The 20,064-nt window shown below is 41.2% G+C and overlaps 1 protein-coding gene across 5 annotated transcripts in view; it reads right to left on the reverse strand.

Moving 5' to 3' along the window:
- Positions 1-876: 876 nt before the first annotated feature.
- The window catches only part of TAB2 (TGF-beta activated kinase 1 (MAP3K7) binding protein 2), a 193,091-nt gene continuing 173,903 nt past the window's right edge, over positions 877-20,064 (reverse strand). For 4 of the 5 annotated variants that reach the window (XM_033936903.1, XM_033936906.1, XM_033936905.1 and 1 more), the window contains exons 6-7: positions 18,714-18,809; positions 877-2,036 (exon numbers count right to left, since the gene is read on the reverse strand). In XM_033936903.1, the coding sequence (XP_033792794.1) occupies positions 1,891-2,036; positions 18,714-18,809 (242 nt within the window). In that variant the 3' untranslated portion in view covers positions 877-1,890. The remainder of the gene's footprint in view (positions 2,037-18,713; positions 18,810-20,064) is intronic. The other variant, XM_033936904.1, reaches the window with a different exon arrangement.

Consider the following 20,064-nt stretch of genomic DNA (forward strand, 5'->3'; position numbering starts at 1 on the left):
ATCGCTGCTCCTCAAATCTTAGCCAGCAGTGCAGGGCAGGAGAGATCTTTTCGATATTTAGCCCGGCCCCGCGCTGTTTTCTGCGTGCCTTTTCCGTCAGTTCTCGAGTCAAAAAGATCTCTCCTGCCCTGCATGCTGGCCACGATTTGAGGAGCAGTTCGTCCAGCGAGGGAGGTACAGGGGGGAGGAGGATTTTTAAAAACTGTATAGGCCGTCCCAGTTACTGGTAGATAAGCCGTGGCTAATACAATGGGGCAGCTTATCTACTAGCTTTTAAAATTTGTATAGGCAGTTTTGGCGGCCTATATGCGGGGAAATACGGTAATCTAAAGACCCTGGATTGAGTCCATGTCCTCTTATCACTGTGTGACCTAAAGCAACTCTCCTGACCTCATAGTGCACAAATTGTGTTATAATCTGTGAGATAGAAACATAACCCCCATACAAATCATCTTGTACAGTGCTTATTAATAGATTGTGCTATGTAAATTATTATATTGGCACCATATTTTCTATCTAGGTAGGTTGTGAAATATTTGGAACAAAAAGGAAAACAAAATTTCAATAGCTTCATGTTTCTGATGCATTTGAATATCTACTTGCTCAAAAATGCTACAAGTAATGTTCTCTGAGGAACTTATGTCCATTAAGTGAAGCCCTTTTAAATAAAATCATTAATTGGTATATAAAACCAAGGATTGGATTGGACTTTAATTTCAAGGAAGTGATCTTCACCAAGGGTGTGCTGGCAACCAAGGTGACAAAAGTAAATGTGATGTTGATGACTATTGTTGATGACTAGATAATTCTACCCTTAAGCCTCCCTATTTTAGATAAGATGTTGCCTTGTGTCACCCACCATAAAAAACATCAGTGTACAGAGTGAACTATATGAATAACCCTTCAAATGTTTCCTGCATTTTTTTTTTTTACCACACTGCATCTGCAGGTCTTCACAGAACTTCAGCATCTACAACAGCAATGTACAGAATGAGCAGAAGAAAGCTATTTTGTGCATAGATTCATATCATTAATGCTCTTACTTAAGGCATCACCTTTCTCAAATAAAAGCTTAAGGAGGACATGATTGTGCTTAATCAGCTTGAAAAGGAGGGAAAGAAAGAAAGTTAGTTAACAAAAAAAAAACCTATTACACTATACTGTACATACAGAAGTACAAGAAATTAATAAAGGTAAGGAAAAGAAATCGGAGCAGGCTCTATAACTATGTACAGAGGAAAAAGCTTTGGGTTATTTCACTGTGTATTGTACAGACAATGCATGCAAGTTTTCCTTTTGATTTGACTGTACTGATGCTCGAGAAGGTTTCAAGGAAGACATATTGAATGAGGGAACCACCGAACTGATGTGTGAGGTCCTTCTGTCAACAGGCACTTTGTGGCAGCAACAGTTTATACCGATCATTTCTCTTATTTCTCCCTAATTTCTTCTGTGCATTTAGTGTTCTTCTAAAAATTTGCTAAAAACATACAAATCAATCGTTCCATTTTTTTCCCCAACTTAATAAAACCAAACTAAAAACAATGGTGACAGTGAGGAAAGGAAACTGGGAGCATCCAAGTACTAGACACAGTGCAAGAGATTTTTGCTAGAATATTGGTAATACTGTCCATGGTTTAGGCAGCTGGTAACCAAGTCTTTTCAGCAGATTACTTTCTGTTGATCAATTCCAACTGCCTACAAAAGAATACTGAGGTATTATTAACTCTGTGGGCTGAAGTTTAACATTAACAAAAGCCATCTTAGTCACATGATCAAGTTTATAGATTTTGTATGTAACCAAGGAGGATATTTCTCCTCCTTCGTGGAAAGATAGATGAATCCTTTCTGGTTGTCCTATTGTTTACAGAGCATAGTAGGCCTGCTGGCTCAGAAATGTCTGGGCATCTCACATTCTTCACAACGGTTTAATGCTGGATGATTCAGAAAAGTACAGGCACTACAACTCCACTGAGTTCCCTCATCTTCCTCTGTATCAGGTACATTCTTTGGTGTTTTAACAGTGGACCTTTGATCTGAAAAAGAAAAGAAAAACAAACATTACAAAAATCTAAAATGTAAACCTGGGAACAGTTCCTTAGTTCTTTTTATTCGAAAGATGCTTGATTCCTAACACCTGATTTATGTTTTTCATAGCTGACATGCAACTACAACAACAAAAAAACATATCAGAAGTAGGAGGACAGCCATTTTTATTACAGAATTTCTTGTGTCAGATTAAAAACACAGTCGATTTTACTTCCACTAAATTATGATACTGCCAAATCAATTGTGGAGTGGCTGCATCAATGCAATGATCTGAGGGAAATTGAAAATATCATCATGCAGAATTATTCAATATTTGGTTTTCTTAAAAAACAAAACCTATAACATATTAGCTAAAGCCTTCAGAATACTACCCAAAGCACATTTTTCAGTCTCTTTCTTTGGAAAACGTTCTTGTTTTTTTGTCCTTTTCTAACTTGATGCAGTTCCTTTCCTGCTCCCCAACTATTGTAAACCACCTCAATGTTTTATAAGGAGTGGTCTATAACAGTGTTTCTCAACCTTTTCAAACCAAGTACCCACTAAACCTAACAAATACCAACTGAGCCCCCGGCCAAACTCCGCCCAAATTCCTGGTCTTACTGAATTATGTATGTAACGATATATAAACTGTTTAGGTTTAATGGTATAAAAATTTTTTAAATAAATAAATAATACTAATTGTAAAGCATTTCTTCCATCCATTTTCATCCAATTTCATCCATCCATTTTTCATCAGAATTGACATTGGGGGAAGGCTTGTAGGCCGGCAGCGTGCAATCGCTGTGTGCCCTGGCCTTTCCCTTCCTACAGTTGTGGTGGCAGGGGGCGGGGAGCAACAGCAGCGTGGGGGGGCAGCAGTCAGCGGTCAACCCGCGTTCCTTCTGGGGTTTGTATACCGTGCATTGAGAAACCCTGGTCTATAACAGAGTTTCTCAACCTTCTCAAACCAAGTACCCCCTAAGCCTAACAAATACAACCGGGTACCCAAATCTAAGCTCCACCCCAGACCCATGCAAACTCCACCTCTGACTCCACCCCCATAACAACAGTACTAATTGTAATGCAATTTCTTCCATCCATTTTTCATATACTCACAATATAATCTTAATACATAATGGTAACCACAAAATTAAAAAAACACAAAGCACACTATGTAGAGAAAATGTTAATTATATTCGGGGGGCTTTCTAAGAGGTCAAGACAGATGACTTTAAAATATGCAATGTCACCTCAATAACAACTATAGAAAAATAGACAAATATAGTGCAAAACATAATGCAGATATAAATTCTCAAAACTGACACATTTTGATAATTAAATTGAAAATAAAATAATTGTTCCTACCTTTGCAGTACGGTGATTTCATGAGTCTCTGGTTGCACTTCCTTCTGAATGTGCATCCAATATTTCTTTCTTTCTTCCTCCTGCATGCTTCTCCTCCAGACCTCATTCCATTCCCCAACCAACATCTCTGTTCCTCCAAGAGTCAAACTTTTTCTTCCTCTCTCCCTGCCTGCCCCCCCCGCCACCCAACACACTCCATTCCCTCCCCCAACTTTTTCTTACTCTCTCCCTGCCTGCCCCTCCCCTCCCCTGAAGCCACCGCTACTGATTCTCCCTGCCCCACCACCCCATTCCCCCCTCCACCGCCGATGCTGATGCAGCAACAGGGACGGGCCAGGTGCGTGCAACGACTGCACAAACGGCCGGCCCACAAGTCTTCCCCGTGATGTCAATTCTGATGTTGGAGAGGAAGTTCCGGGCCAGCCATGCAGCGATTGGCTGGCCCGGAACTTCCTCTCCAACGTCAGAATTGACTTTGAAGGGAAGGCTTGTGGGCCGGCCACTTGTGCAATCGCTACTCGCACCTGGCCCGTCCCTGTTGCTGTGTTGGCATCGGGGGGGGGGGGGTGTCAGGTGCCAGGGTTGGTTTTAGGGGTGGGGCGGGGAGACAGGGAGAAATCAGACACGGCTGCGGTTTCAGTGGGTGGGAGAGGCAGGGAGAGATCCCGGGTGGTGGCCAGCCTGCATCCCCCTAGGGTATGCATACTACAGGTTGAAAAATACTGGTCTATAAGACCCCCAAATAGAAACAAACATTTGCAGTAACACAGCCCAATACTGCAAAACAAAAAGCATAAAAGCCCTAAAACGACCAATTAACCCATCAATCTGTATTGCTAAGATACCCGAGCTGCCAGCTTATTTTTCACTTTCTATTTTTTATGGTTCTTCACTTGCAGTTAGATGAGCACAAAAATTAACATGATTAATCCAACTACTAATTCCTACTCCCTCAAGAAAATGAAATGAGGACAAAGTTTGTCTCCGCAAGCTCAGTTTGACTTCATCCGCACAAGCCTCCAAAAGTTATTATTTTATTAAAAGTATAAGAGGGACAAAATTCTGTATAACTGTAATTTATGGTTAAATCATTTTTATTGAGCTGAATAGCAACAAAGGAACAAGTATAAACTCGGTAATACAAAATGCGAAACAGCATAGATCAACAAGTCGCCAGCTTAAACAATTTTCAATAACAACCTCCCACTCCAAGCCCACCCTCCCCCCATTCACAACCCACCCATTCACCCGTATCAACAACAGCAAGAAAATAGAAGAAAAAATAAAGATAGAAAAAAATAAATAACACAAAAAGAGGACAAAGAAAGAATACTACAAGCAATATAACCTCAGTAAAACCAATCAAGATCTCAAAAGTTCAAAAGTCTACTTCTCGCAGTTGGGGAAAAGGAATTCCAAAAGGGTCCCCAGATATGCATAAACTTCCGTCCCGGTATAAAGTCCAAGTTTCTGAGCTGTGTGCACTCCATTTTCAGTAGCATAGTCATATATTGTCGCCATAGCTGAAGGGCAGGGGCCCGCTGCTCCAGCCACAGCAAGAAGACGGTCTTTTTTCCCATTAGTACCACCCACCGAATAAAAGCAGCATAACCTTTATGATTGCAAAGAAAAGACAGCAAATAGATCAGAGCCTCCAGCTTCATGCCACACTGCCAAAGAGAGAAAATGGCCTTCAACAACAAGTCCCAGAAACATTGAACTGGTAGACACAGCCAGAACATGTGACCCAGGGTGGCCTCTCAACAGCCGCATTTAGGACAATGAGAGGACTGGGCCACCCCAGTCAAATAAGCCCGGTGAGGAGGCAGGTGGAGACAAAGTGCAAATTTATAATGTAGCTCCCAGCAGGCCACGTTGACCGTGATCTTTCGAATGGCAATAACAATGGACTTGAATTTAGCCTCCGATAAGCATGGTACATAATTGCAGGAGAAGAGTCCAGAAGCACTCTATGATGGTAACGCAGGGAAACTTTATTCTGGGTCCAGAGTGAAAAGAAATCCCAGTTCCTCCTGGACATCCTCCGTAAATCTGTCCAACAGAGACTCCGAATGTAATTCCTGAGTTGCAAGTAAGGAAAAACGTCTTGTGGAGAAAAAACTCTTGTTGTAAATCCATGAGGGCAAGAAACAGATAATACCACTCTGGGCCCAGCGACTGAAGTCTGGAGAGGAAGTGCCCACTGGAAACTGGGGATTGTGTCTTATAGCCAAGTATGAAGAAGCCTTAGTGGAAAAGTGATGACGTCTGGAAATCCACCTCCAAGCAGCAGCAGCAGCCGTAGGGAGCAGGTGTGACAGCATGGCAACTAGTGGAAGGCGTACACCAGTAACGTGAAGGTAACAACTAAAATGTACAGAGTCCATGAATGACAGTTCAAGTCAAGTAGCTGTGAAGTCCTCAGCAGAGCGGAACCAGTCGTTTACATGTCTCATGGCACAGGCAACAGTAAGCAATTTAACATTCAATAGGCCCAAGCCCCACTGGGAGACCAAAATACAGATAACAGAATAAGAAAGCCTCACCCTCTTTCCCTGCCATAGGTAAGTCTGCAAAGATTTCTGTAGTTTGCGCTCCTCATGGAACTTCAAAAAGAGGGGCAGCATCTAGAATAAATAAAGCCACTTAGGAAACAAAAGCATATTAAACAGGTGAATCCTGCCCAACAAGGAAAGAGGGTAGGCTCGCCACATATTCAACTTCACAGCAGTATCAAGCAATAAAGGTTGCACATTTAAAAGCATACAAACGGGAGAGTTAAACAGGAATTAGAACCCCTAAATACTTAATATGATCAGCCGCCCACTGCAAAGGGAAGGGGAAAGGCAACCAAGTATCTCGAACCACAGAGAGTAGAGGGAGGGCCTGAGACTTGTGAAGGTTTAAAGTAAAGCCAGAAATAAACCGCCAAAGTGAGAGATGGTATTGAGGAGAGCTGTTAAGAATTCCTGTGGCTCAGTGAGAACCAGCAGGAGATCATCAACATAGGCCAGCACTTTAACTGAGACATCAGACAGCAGGACCCCCTTAATATCAAGAGACATCTTAATCTGAGACAGCAACGGTTCCAATGATAAAAGAAAAAGCAAGGGAGAGAGGGGACAGCCCTGACGAGTACCCTGAGCGATGGGAAAAGGGGTGGACCAAACCCCATTAACCAAAACAGACTGTTGGATTATGATAAAAAACCTGCACTGCCTGTAAAAACAGACCGTGAACACCCATGTAAGAGAACCCCAAACAGAAAGGGCCACAGCACCTTGTCAAAGGCCTTTTCGGTGTCCAGACTGACCTGGATTTCTCTCTCTCTTTCCCCACTCCCTTTGTAGCAGGGGAGGGAATGAGAGGGAGACATGTTGCCAATGGGGGCGGAGGAGAGAAGAAGAAAAGCTGAACTCATGGAAGGACAGAGACAGATGTTGGTTGGGGAATGAAATGAGGTCTGGAGGAGAGGAAGCATGCAGGAGACAGAAATAAAGAAATATTGGATGCACAGTCAGAAGGAAGTGCAACCAGAGACTCATGAAATCACCAGACAGCAAAGGTAGGAAAAATGATTTATTTTCAATTTAGTGATCGAAATGTGACAGTTTTGAGAATTTATATCTGTTGTCTATATTTTGCACTATATTTGTCTATTTTTCTATAGTTGTTACTGAGGTGACATTGCATATTTTAAAATCATCTGCCGTGACCTCTTTTGAAAAAAAAACTGAATATAAATGATAATTAACATTTTCTCTGCGTAGTGTACTATTATTATGGGGGTGGGGTTTGGGGCGGAACCTGGGTAGGGGCACTTGGTTCATATTTATTAGACTTAGGGGGTACTTGGCTTGAAGAAGTTGAGAAACTGAGTTAGAGCAACTGTCTCCTGGTCAGAGGTCTAAGCCTGCTGGAAGCTGAAGGCATATAGCCTGGTAGTGGGCTTTGGTGTCCACTTGCAAATTTCTGTCCCGGGCCCCGCATATTTAACATCAGTGCTGGCAGGATACACATTTCAAACCTGATATATTCTAATCATATAACATTGAAAATAAAATTATATTTTCTATCTTTTGTTGTCTGGTCATTTTATTTTTCAAGACATGTTGCTTCCGGATCTGGTTTCTATTTCCCTCTTAACTCATTCTCAGTATCTCCTATCCATTTGATATTTCTTCTCTCTCCATGCTCGCTATCCATCTTCCATCTCTGCTCTTCATTTCCCCAGTGTTGAGCATCTCCCTTTTGTGTCCCCTATACTTCCATGTCCAGCATCTCCCGTGTCCATATACCCACATCTATTATCACCACTCTATATTTCTAATAATTTATTTGTTTTCCCATTCCTTTTGGATTTTACCTTTAATCGTTTTCTCTTTCCTATCATAAATTGTATTTCTTCCCCCTCTACCCCATTGTTTTCCTTGTTATAGTTTTAATTACCTTGTTTTAATTTGTCTGTTTTTAATGATTTTTATATTGTTGTTAATGTTTACCTCTTATTTTTTTGTACATTTTAGAAATTTATGTTATTATTTGTACATCGCTTAGTAATTGTGATAGGCGATTAATCAAATATTTAATAAACTTAAACTTAATAATATGTCCTTATCCCCTCCCCGTGTCTAGCATCACCAATAATGTTTATTGAACATTTACCATGTGTCCCCATCCTTATGATATTCTCTATCCCCACCATGATTTACCACTAAGCTTTGAAATAATTTAAATGCTATCATGGTACATGGGCTTGTTGTACCACTGGAGCTTGCAAGCATCTGAGAAGCTGAAAACTATGCCATCAGTAGTTTCACTACCAGCAGGGTCTCCCAAGGTGGACAGGTTTCAGCATAGATGTCAGACTAGGCAGAGTTGGAGGCGAAGGATCCTGTTTGATGCAACACCAAATTTATACTACGCAGAAGGAAGGCCTGGCAGTCTACTTCTGCATTCTGCCAAGAAAACCTGATAAGACAAATAATCAACATATAGTGCTGAAGATGGTCCCCTAGGTTGGAAACCACTCATCATGCTACTAGGGAAGAGTATGCCCAGTGTTTGTGAAGCTGACAGAATAAAGCTGCCAGGACGTCCTGATACTAGAGAATGACTCGGGGACAAATTTTTCCCCATCCCCGCAGGAACTCAATATCCCTATCCCGTCCCCACGAGTTTTGTCGCTGTCCCTGTCCCTGTCCATGTAAGTGCTGCCTTAACCGCATAAGCCTCAGACACTTATGATTTTAAAATGTTTGAGGGTTGTGCAGATGAAGACAGAGCTTGCAGGGATGGGGCAAGGACAGGAAAAGAACTTATAGGGATGGGATTCGTGGGGAAAATTTTGGCCTCCATGTCATTCTCTTTCTGATACTTATGTTGCTGGACAGAAAAAGGGAGATCAGAAGCTGTAAAGATATTCTCAACACAGGAACATGGAACATACAAAGCATGAATCAAGGAAAATTGGAAATTGTTAAAGATTAAATGGAAAAACAGAATGATTGCATTAATTCCACATGCCAGCAAAATATTGCTGAAAATAATACAATGAAGGCTACAATCATACGTTGAGAAAGAATTACCCGAAGCTCAGGCTGCTTTCAGAAAACATTGAGGAACAAGAGACATTACTACCAATGTTAGATGGATACTGGAGAAGAGCAAAGAATACTAAAAGCCCCTATACTTTTGTTTCATTGACTACAGCAAAGCTTTTGACTGTGTGTATCACAATAAACTATGGAAGACTCTAGTACAAATGGGAATACCCAAACACGTAACTCACCTGATAAAGAGCCTCTATGAAAATCACGAAGCTGTAGTGAGAACTGAATATGGCAAAACACATTGGTTTCCAATAAAACGTGGCATTGGGCAAGGAGGCATTTTGTCACCTTAATTGTTCAACCTTTACGGCAAAGCCATCTTTAGTCAAGCAAATTTGGAAGAAGAGAGCTTTGGTTTCAAAGTTGGTGGCCGAAATATAAACAACTTGCGCTATGCAAATGATACAATGTTTATTACCAGCAGAAAAGAAGACATGCTGTATCTACTGAGAACAGTCAAAGCTGAACGTCATAACATGGGATTAAAACTGAACATAAACAAGATGAAAATCATTAACATGGAAAATGATGAAAGATTTTGAGCTTGAAGGCAATAGAATAGAAGTTGTAAAGGATTTCAATATTCTAGGCTCCTTTGTAAACAAAGAAGCAACTAGCAGGGAATAAATACTCCACAGAATAGCACTAGGTAGATCTTCAATGAAGGCTCTTGACAAAGTATTCAAAGAAAAGGAAATACTCCAAATGAAGATCAGACTTGTCTATGCACTCATTTTCTCAGTGGGCAATTATGGATGTGAAAGCTGGACACTATGGAAACAAGTTTCAAGTTTATTTGACATGTATTCAAGGTGATGCATAATTCTAAAAACAATTTATGACAGTATACAAGGAAACAAAAAAAAATCATACAGCAAATACATGACTTACAGGACAGACAGGACCAGTATGGGATAAGGGATGGAAGTACAATAATCGAAAGTAGATAAGACATTCCAGGAAAACCACAAGAGGAGGGTATTTTTTTTATTTTCTTAATAGAAAAGATAGTTGGATATTTAGCATGATTTTTAGCATGATTTTATAATGTCTAGCAGTCAAGTGTTTTTAAAAAGAAAGTATTTCAACTGACTTAAATCTAACAACATTTCTTTCCTCTCTCAAATAGATTGGCAGGGAATTCCACAATTGGGGGGCAATGACCGAAAAGATGTACAGTCAAACCTCAGTTTGCAAGTAACGTGGTTTGTGAGGTGTTTTGCAAGATGAGCAAAACACTCCCGCAAACCTAACTCACAAAACAAGTTTTGACTCGCTAAACGAGCTCTCAGCTATGATGGCCCTGGAATGGGTACCTGTCTGTGGGTGTTGGAGCCCCTTCAGCGGGGTGGCTTCCTTCCCTCGGGGTCCCCCATGCAGCTGCCCTCCTGCTTTGGCCGATGCCTCTGCCGTCTGCCAGCGCCTTCCAGCTCCCAATTCAAGCCAGCCGCCATCCTGCAGAAGCATGCGTAGGACCTTTCAACTCCCGAGTCAAGCCGGCACCACCCCAACAACACGCACGCCATGTACAAGCAAGCATGCACGTTGTCAGGGTGGTGGCTGGCTTGACTTGGGAGTTAAGAGGTCCTGCGCATGCTTCTGCAGGATGGCAGCCAACTTGAATCGGGAGCTGGGAGGTGCTGGCAGACAGCCGAGGCATCAGCCGAAGCGGGAGGGCAGCCACACGGGGACGGGAAGGAACCACCCCGCTGAAGGGGCTGCGGCACCCATAGGCAGGTACCCACCCCTGGGCCACCACAGCAACCTTTGGTTGTAGAACGACTCTTCTGAGTTTGCACTATGGCCTTTGGAGAACTTTGCTTTGATATACGAGTGCTTTGGCTTATGAGCATGCTTCTGGAACGAATTATACTCGTAAACCAAGGTACCACTGTAAATTATCTTCACATATTAATAGTTTTAAGTGAAGGAACGATTAGCAGATGTTGATCATTGGACTGGAGCATTCTAGTAGCGGTATAGGGAATTAAAATCCTTTCGATGAAAGCTGGGACTTAGAGCTGAGCCTTAAGCGATAATAAACAGATTTCGTAAATTATTCTATGTGATACTGGGAGCCAATGAAATGTTTTAAGAAGTGGTGAAACATGATCAAACTTTTTTGCTTTCATAATGATTTTAATAGAAGCATTTTGAATTAACTGTAAATGCCTAATCTCTTTTTGAGCAATACCCTTAAATAGGAAATTACAGTAATTAATTTTAGAGATGATCAATGAGTGGATTAGTATATTTAAAGATTTGGGTTCTAACCATTTTGAAATTGCACAAATTTGCCGTAATCTAAAAAAATGTTTTTGGTTTTTTTCCTATATCTTTATTCATTTTTAAAACCAATACCAAGTGCAACATATTATCAAACAATGTACAAAATAAACAGCACTTAAATCTATCAAATGATAATATAAATACATATCCCTTCCCACCCACCCTCCCTTTCATATAGCAAAAAGACAAACAAGAGTAATACAAATAATCAAAACAAATAAAATTACAATCAAATAATAAATTAAAGGCATATCCCCCTCTCCCCCCCCCCCCCACCCTGCTGGATGTATATAATCAAAGGGCTAAACTTATAATAAATCTTTACAAAATTTTGTCAATGGGTCCCAAACCTCCTTGAATTTCTTATAATGTCCCAATTGTATTGCACTCATACGTTCAAATCTATAAGTTTGGCATAAGGATTCCCACCAAAAACTAGTTTAACCTGCCCCAATTTTTCCAGTTTCTCAAAATAAGTTGTATGGCAACTCCCATCATGATGAAAAGTAGTCTATTGTTATGTGAAGTTATTGGACTCAATAACGTACCAAACAGCACTACGTCATACGTCAATGCCCATGGAACGTCCAGTATGCTATTTATTTGACCCCAAATGGACTGCCAGAAGTTAATTATCAAGGGACAAAAAAAGAGCAGATGATCCAGGGTCCCCACATCATGATGACAGTGCCAGCATCTATTTGATTTAGAACTATCTAATTTTTGTAATCTAACGGGTCCAAAAACTTCTATGCAACAAAAAAACCCAAGTTTGTCTCAGTCCTCCAAGTCCAAATTCGTGGCCATTGAGATGCAGAAATCTCAATGCTCCAAATGTCTCTAAGACTAGTTTTTGGTTTTTTTGTTCAAAAATTCAGATATTAATTTATACCACTTGGCTGCTTGATGTCCCAGCAAATCTGTCTGGAAGCACAGACCCGGCAAACTATACTGCGTTTTTAAATTTCGCCAATCAGGAGATCCTTTCTGAATGGCCTGCTTCAACTGCATACACAAACTACTGGGGAGATATTCAATATTATTCTGTGATGAAAATCTAATCAAATATTATACTAATCACAGCTATAAAATAAAAATAAAATATATTTAGTATGAAGTGCTCAGACCAATACCCTTTGATTCAGTGATCTCACCAAACTGGGGTATGTTAGGGACCATCATATCACTTCATTGTCCCTATGCCACCCTGCTCCAATCTTCAGATACACCAAACAGTGTTAAACAAGTAAGTAAAAGTCACTTATCTTTGAGATGGATTAAATGGGATGGGCGGCAAGATCATAAACCTCCAGCTGCGTTGAGATTAAAGTGCTGTGTGCTACGAGTGCTCGCCTTTACCAACGTGAAGTAACAGCACATTTTAGTTTTCACGTTGGTAAAGGCGAGCACTCGTAGCACACAGCACTTTAATCTCAACGCAGCTGGAGGTTTATGATCTTGCCGCCCATCCCATATAATCCATCTCAAAGATAAGTGACTTTTACTTACTTGTTTAACACTGTTTGGTGTATCAGAAGATTGGAGCAGGGTGGCATAGGGACAATGAAGTGATATGATGGTCCCTAACATACCCCAGTTTGGTGAGATCACTGAATCAAAGGGTATTGGTCTGAGCACTTCATACTAAATATATTTTATTTTATAGCTGTGATTAGTATAATATTTGATATCTGCTTCAACTGCAACCACTTACATACTTGAGACTTTGCAATGCCAAATGTTTGTTGCAGTCGAGAAAAGTCAAGCAGCTTTCCATCTGATAACACATCATACAGTATATGTATGCCCGCCTGCAGCCAGTGCTTTCAGAGGATCTTAGACTCGCCAATTTGAATCTTGGAGTTCAACCACAAGGACTGACACATGGATAAATGAATCAGAATAGGTGTTAAGTATATTTCAATATTTATTTTTATTTATTTATTTTGAATACCGCAATACCACAAACAGTTCAGAGCTGTTTACAATGCAAGAGACTGTACATACACAGTGAAGATACAATGCAAGGGAATGTAATATGCAGTTGAGAGCACTTTACAATGCAGGGGACTGTACATATTCAGCATGGGTGTTTAAATAGCGAAGATACAATGCAGATTTACAATGCAAGAGCCTGTAGATATACAGCGGAGATATTTATACAGTGAAAATACAGTGCGAGCGACTTATAGAACAAGATGCGATGCAAGAGACTGTATAATGCGGTTGAAGTGGATTACTATGCCAAAGATAGTTACAAATATAGCGAGGATACATAGTGGTGAATGACAAGAAGAATGCAACTAGTATGGGAGGTGGTAGAGTTTGGTTATTTGGAGGGGAGGGGTTCGAGAAATTTATCATAGAGGTAGGATTTGAGAGATTTCCTGAAGAAAGAGTAAGATGGGGCAGATGAGATGAGGGTGGTCAGGCAATCTGTCAATCTGCCAGCTTGGAATGAGAGAGTTCTATTAAGGAATCTTTTGTAGGTGCATCCCTTTGTGGATGGGTAGGTAAACAGATAGGCATTGCGCATTCGATTGGTGCCTGGGAACACGAAGTGGTGAGACGGATATATCGGGGACAAGCCAGTTAGGGTTTTGAAGGAGAGGCAGGTGAATTTGAAGATGACTCTTGCTTCCATTAGCAACCAGTGAAGTTTTCTATAGTAAGGGCTGATATGGTCTGACTTTTTGAGGCCATAGATTAGGCGGACGGCAGTGTTTTGAATGAGTCTCAGACGTTTGATGGTTTTCTTGTAGGAGCCCAAATATATGATATTACAGTAATCCAGGGTACTTAAGATTAGGGATTGGACCAACAGTCTGAAGGAGGGGAAGTCAAAGTAATGTTTGATGGTACGGAGTTTCCAGAGTGTATAAAAGCATTTTTTGACTTGAGCATTGGTGTGGTCTTCGAAGGTCAGGCAGCGGTCTTTTGACCTGAGCATTGGTGTGGTCTTCGAAGGTCAGGCAGCGGTCTAGGATGACTCCAAGGATTTTGATGGTGGGATTGATAGGGTAAGTTAGACCGTTGAGTTGTACGGTGGTGGTTGTTAATTTGTGGTTGGGACTTGCAAAGAAGAGTTTAGTCTTTTCTGGATTTAGTTTTAGTTTGAACCGGGTGGTCCAGTATTCGACCATGGTGAGTACTAAAGAGATGTGCTGTTCTGTTTCTTGTGACAGTGAGGAGATGGGGATGGCAATTGTAATGTCATCTGCATAAATGTAGGATTTCAGCTTTCGGGCAGATAACATGTGTCCCAGTGAAGCCATGTAGATATTGAATAGGGAAGGTGATAGGGGGGAGCCTTGTGGAACTCCACAGGGGTTGGACCAGGTATGGGAGTAGGTTCCCTCATTGTGGACTTAGTAGGTGTGGTTTTTTAGGAAGCCTGTGAGCCAAGTTAGTACCTATCCCGAAATGCCTATGGAATCGAGGCAACTAAGCAGAATGTCATGGTCTACCAGGTCAAAGGCACTACTGAGGTCAAACTGGAGTAGCAGAGCGCTGTTTCCCTGGGAGAATAGTTGGAGGAGGTAGTCGGTTAGTGACGCTAGGACGGTTTCCGTGCTGTAGTTAGTGCGGAATCCAGACAGGGAGTCATGAAGGATGTCGAACTTCTCGAGGTATGACATGAGATCCCGGTTGACAAGGCCTTTCATGATTTTGAGGAAGAAGGGAATGTTGGCAATGGGTCTGTAGTTGGTGGCTGTGGAGAGTGGTTCTTTGGGGTTTTTGATAGTTGGAGATATGAGGATGTGGCCGAGTTCCAGCGGGAAGTAGCCGGTGGACAGGCAAAGGGTGACCCAGTCGAAGAGCTCCACTTTGAAGGGGGGGGAGCTATTTTCATGATGGAAGGTGGGCAGTTATCTAGAAGGCAATTGGATTTGGAACATTTAGAGTATAGCTCGAGAAATAGGTTCCAGTCTGGGTTTTCAAAGCAATTCCAAGTCATGTCGGCGGTTGAACCTTCATTGTTTGGGTAGGTAGGTTGGTTGGTTGGTGGGCTGGTGTTTGTTGTTGTAAGAGTGGTTTTTAAGTTATGAATTTTTTTGGCAAAGTAGTTGGCTAGGTTTGTTGGGGAGGGTGGAAGATCTGTGGGGGAGCTTTTATATGAGTTGATGTCAAATAAGGAGTTGACTAGTCTGAAGAGTTTATTGCTGTTCAGGGATGGGGTATTGATTGATTGGGCGTAATATTTGGATCGTTTCTCTTTGATCATTCTTTTGTATTCAATAACTTTTATGCGCCAGGAGTATCTGTCAGTGTCTGTGCCGGATTTGCACCAAATTCTTTCTAGTTTGCGCACTTCTCGTTTCAGAGCTAGAAGGTTGATGTCAAACCAGTTGGCAGATGAGCGGTTTTTTCTTGCAGGGTCAGTGGAGCCAGGTCATTTAGAACCTGGATGCTGAAGTTATTCCAACTTGGGATGAAGTTGGGGTTTGGGTCTATGATGGGTGTTGGGTTGTAATGGGACCAGAATTCTTCAGGGTTTAGTTGACCTCTAGTCCATGTTGGTGGCCTTTGGTTTTGTTTTTTGAGCCAGTGTAAGTTAAAGTTGCATCGGAGATGATCTGACCAAGGGGTGGTGTGGTCCATGTTTCGTCTTTATCTGCCATGTAGCGAATAAAACTGTATAGTCCTTATAAATCCTAGATAACTTGATACTTAAAATATGACATAATCTCAATAGAGACAGCAGTTGCCATTCTAAGTAAAGCCAATCAGGGAGATGTTCCATGAGCTCAGGAAGGATCCAATACATACCCTGACGCAGTATATAGGCCTGATGGTACCTATAAAAATTTGGGAAATCTACCCCCACCTGCCGCAATAGGTTTTTGTAAAGATACTAAAGTGGATGATTCTGGAACTTGGAGGCTTGGTAGCCAGTTGAGTTCCCTCCTCTGAACATCAGTTATTAGACTTAAAAGTAACAATTTTTCTTTCATTTGAAAATAAAATCCTATAAAATGGCATCAAACAAGCAGAAGATACAAGAGACTCCTGCAAAATCTACAGGAAAGACTAAAAGATTAAAGGAAGACCCACAGACTCCTAGTGGGAGTCCTTTACCAATGGATGCACTAGATGTAAGAGGTTATAGAGGAATTGAGGAACATCAATTTATCATTAATAGAAATGAGGAAGGAAATGAACCTCATGAACAGTAAGCTGGTTGTAGTAAATAACAGAATGGATAAGATGGAAAACAGAATAGGAAAGATAGAACAGATACAATAGGACAACAAAGAAGATCACAATATATTAAAAGAAATGGGGAAAAAATGACAGATCTGGAGAATAGATCAAGGAGACAGAATATAAGAATTACTGGATTAAAGGATGGAGTTGAAGGAAAGAATATGTTATAATTTTTAGAAGAAGCAATACCAAAAATTCTTCCTATTAAATTAAAAATGCAATTGGAAATCGAAAGAGCACACAGGATTGGGGGGAAAAAAATCTCAAAATCAAGACCAGTAATTATAAGATTACTGAGATTCCAACAAGTAATTGAAATTTTAAAAGTTGCAAAAGAAACAAAGAATCCAGCTTATAAAGATTCTAAATTACTCTTTGTCCCAAATTTTGCCAGACTGTCTAGCTGAGGAAACAATTTCTACAATTGAGACAACCTTTGAGGGATATTGGAGCCAAATATGGATTATATTATCCTGCATTGATGAGAGTCACATATAAAGATAAATTCCATCAATTTGAAGATCCAGAAAAACTCAAAAGAATTTCTGTCATCTCAGGAAATACCTATGAGTTAAAGAATATTACATTAAAGAAAACTATGTCTTAGAGTTTTCGTTTTTTACCTTGATTTGGAAAATATGAGAAATATAGAATACAGAAACAACTGAATATTTTATGTTACTAATTTTATTTGATATTAAAGATGGCTGCTGCAACTGATTTTTAACTGAAATGGAGCTAATAAAATAGTTATTATTTAAACCAGAAGAAGAATCTACACCTGAATAGGAAAATTGGATGATTTATTTAATATATTCAAAAGTTACCTGACGTCAGAAGAAACCAAAAATGAAAGGGGGACAAGAAATAGAGAAGGCTTTGGTGAGTCATTCTGAATTGGAACTGTGATGTCTGATGCTTCGTTGGAGCCCAGAGGGAAGGCGGGAGATGTTGTAGAGAATCCACTTCAGAGGCTATGATGATGTATAAGGGAGATGAGCAGTGCTGTTTTCTGCCGTTGTGTGACAGGTCTGTCCCAATTGCATCGCCTCAACCCCCTGAATGAAAGGACTTCGATCTTCCGGTTCCGGGTTGGGTAGATGAATGTTTGAAGCGATTCCCACCCAGTTCCGGTCGGAGTTCGAGTTGGTTTCGATCATCATCAAATACCGCCTCACCTTCAACTTAGGATTTGGGAGTGCCAAGATCTCTCTATAGATACATGATACCCTGGTCATCTGGAGGCCTCACATGCTGCCGGACTAGTGCATATGGCTCATGTGGGATTCATCGTGACACCTTCTCCCGCAGGTTCCTCCCAAATGAACCGCTCCTGCCCCCTGAGTGAATGGCCTTTGGTCTTACGGTTCCGGATTTGGTGGATGAGATGTTGAAGTCATCCCCACCCAGTTCCGGTTGAAGTTCGAGTAGGATGTTGATCTCCCGCTGCTGAACTGGATTCTCATCAAATACTGTCTCTGATGCTGAAATGGGACACAGCTAAGTGGGGTTGTTGTAGGTAGGAAGGAAAGAAGCCTGAGGCTCTGCTGTCATTTACTTTGTTACTGAAGCTACTACCTTATAAGAAGCTGCTGCCATAGGCAGCTGGCCAGTCTTGCCTAATATTTGGGGCAGCCCTTGCCCCACATCCATTTTGAACATTCGGGGTGGGGTGGGGGAGTCACCAGCTCATCCCTCGGCTCAGGCAACAGAATGCTTTGAGCCACCTCTGTGCCCAATATCAATAACCCAATAGTTCCTTAAACTTATGACATCGTGAACATGAAAGAGCATATGTCATGGCATGTTCTTGCCTCTCAAACACAGCACCTCCAGCATCCATCCCTAGTTCTTCTTTCCATATATCGTGATGATATCACTAGGGTGCAGGATTAAATCACAGTCCATAATGTTAGGGTGGGTGAGAATTCATAAAAGTTACACAGATCATTACTTTAAAAAGCCCAGTGATGCTGTCCTTAGTTCTGCTGAAGATTCTTGGTACAGGTACTGCAGGTAACAGCTTAACATTGATCTTGCCATATATCCTGATGCTTGAGGGGGGGGGGTTGGGAGAGGAAAGAATGACATACATGCAATGCACACTACTAATGATGTTGAACTCAAATCTTCCTTCAGTAAATAAGTAAAACAGTTTAAAATGTATGGCTTAATAAAAGGGAGATATTTTACTAAACGCTTTAGACTTACCAACAGATACAGTACCTTTGGGTTTTGGTGGCACAGGACCCACAAATCCAATATTTTTATAGAAATTATACATATCGCTGGGATTAAAATGTGGTCCTGGAATATAAAGACAAAAAAAACCATAAAAAGAATGATTTATATATACACAAATACAATTTCTGTGATAGCTGTAATTTAAAAACACAGAACAGTACCAAAAAACCCCTTGTGTTTTAGTATTTTTTCTCCTTTATTTAGTTAATAAATATACTAGGACAATCAAGGATTGTAAATTGTATTTCTAAACAGAAAAAATTAGTCTCAACAAAACATAATGGAACACACAGCTCAACATCTTGAATTATTTTTTACTATTCACTCAATTAAAATAAAGTATAATTTTGATAGCTACTGTGTTTCCCCGAAAATAAGACCGTGTCTTATATTAATTTTGGGTCCAAAAAACGTATAAGCTTATTTTCGGGGGATGTCTTATTTTTTTTTCATGCACAACAATCATCTCTCCCTTCCTCTTCTCCACCCCAATTCTTCCTCTTTCCTTTCCCCCTCCCCGAATGTGCAGCATCTTTCCTCCCCTTTCACCCTTCCCCTTATGCAACATCTTTCTATCCCTCCATCCCTCCCATCCCCCTGTGCAGTAGAACCCCATACCGTGAGACTGGCATACCATACCTCCGAGGCCTCCCAAAACAGCAGTGGCAGTAGCGCTCTGAACGGGCTGCTTCACAGCCTTCCCCACCGGGGCCTTCCCTCTGCCGAATCACTGAGGTATGGTATGTCAGTCTCACAGTAGGAGGGTCGGTGAGGTTCTGCTGCACAGGGGAATGGAAGAGAGGGAAAGAAAGATGCTGCAGAAGGGAATGGGTGAGAGGGAAGGAAAGATGCTACACAATGGGGGGGGGGGGGAAGTGCTGACACCTTTAGGAGGCCTCAGAGCAGAGGTATGTCAGGTCTCACCGGGGTAGGGGTCGCTGAATTGACGAGTCCCATTTTTTTCAGCAAATCGGGCAGCACTAGTGTCAGGGATGGAGTTGGGGAGTGTCGGGGACATTGAGGTGAAGGGCTTCGTGGGTCGATCTTAACTAGGGCTTATTTTGGGGGTAGGGTTTATATTAGGAACATCTTTAAAAATCATGATAGGGCTTATTTTCAGGGAAACAGGGTAGTACTTTCTCTGGTTGTGAGCATCTCTACCAACTGTTTACATTTAAGCCTACATTTGCGCCATATTTCCTGAGGAAGAGGCCTCTTGGGGTAGCTAGTATCAGTAGATATCATCAAAGAACTAAAGACAAAACTGATGGTTTTTACACGGCCGAGTACCATAGTTTACTAAGGTGCACTAGCATGT

The sequence above is a fragment of the Geotrypetes seraphini genome, chromosome 3, assembly GCF_902459505.1.
Source record: "Geotrypetes seraphini chromosome 3, aGeoSer1.1, whole genome shotgun sequence".
In the NCBI taxonomy this organism is placed as follows: domain Eukaryota; kingdom Metazoa; phylum Chordata; class Amphibia; order Gymnophiona; family Dermophiidae; genus Geotrypetes; species Geotrypetes seraphini.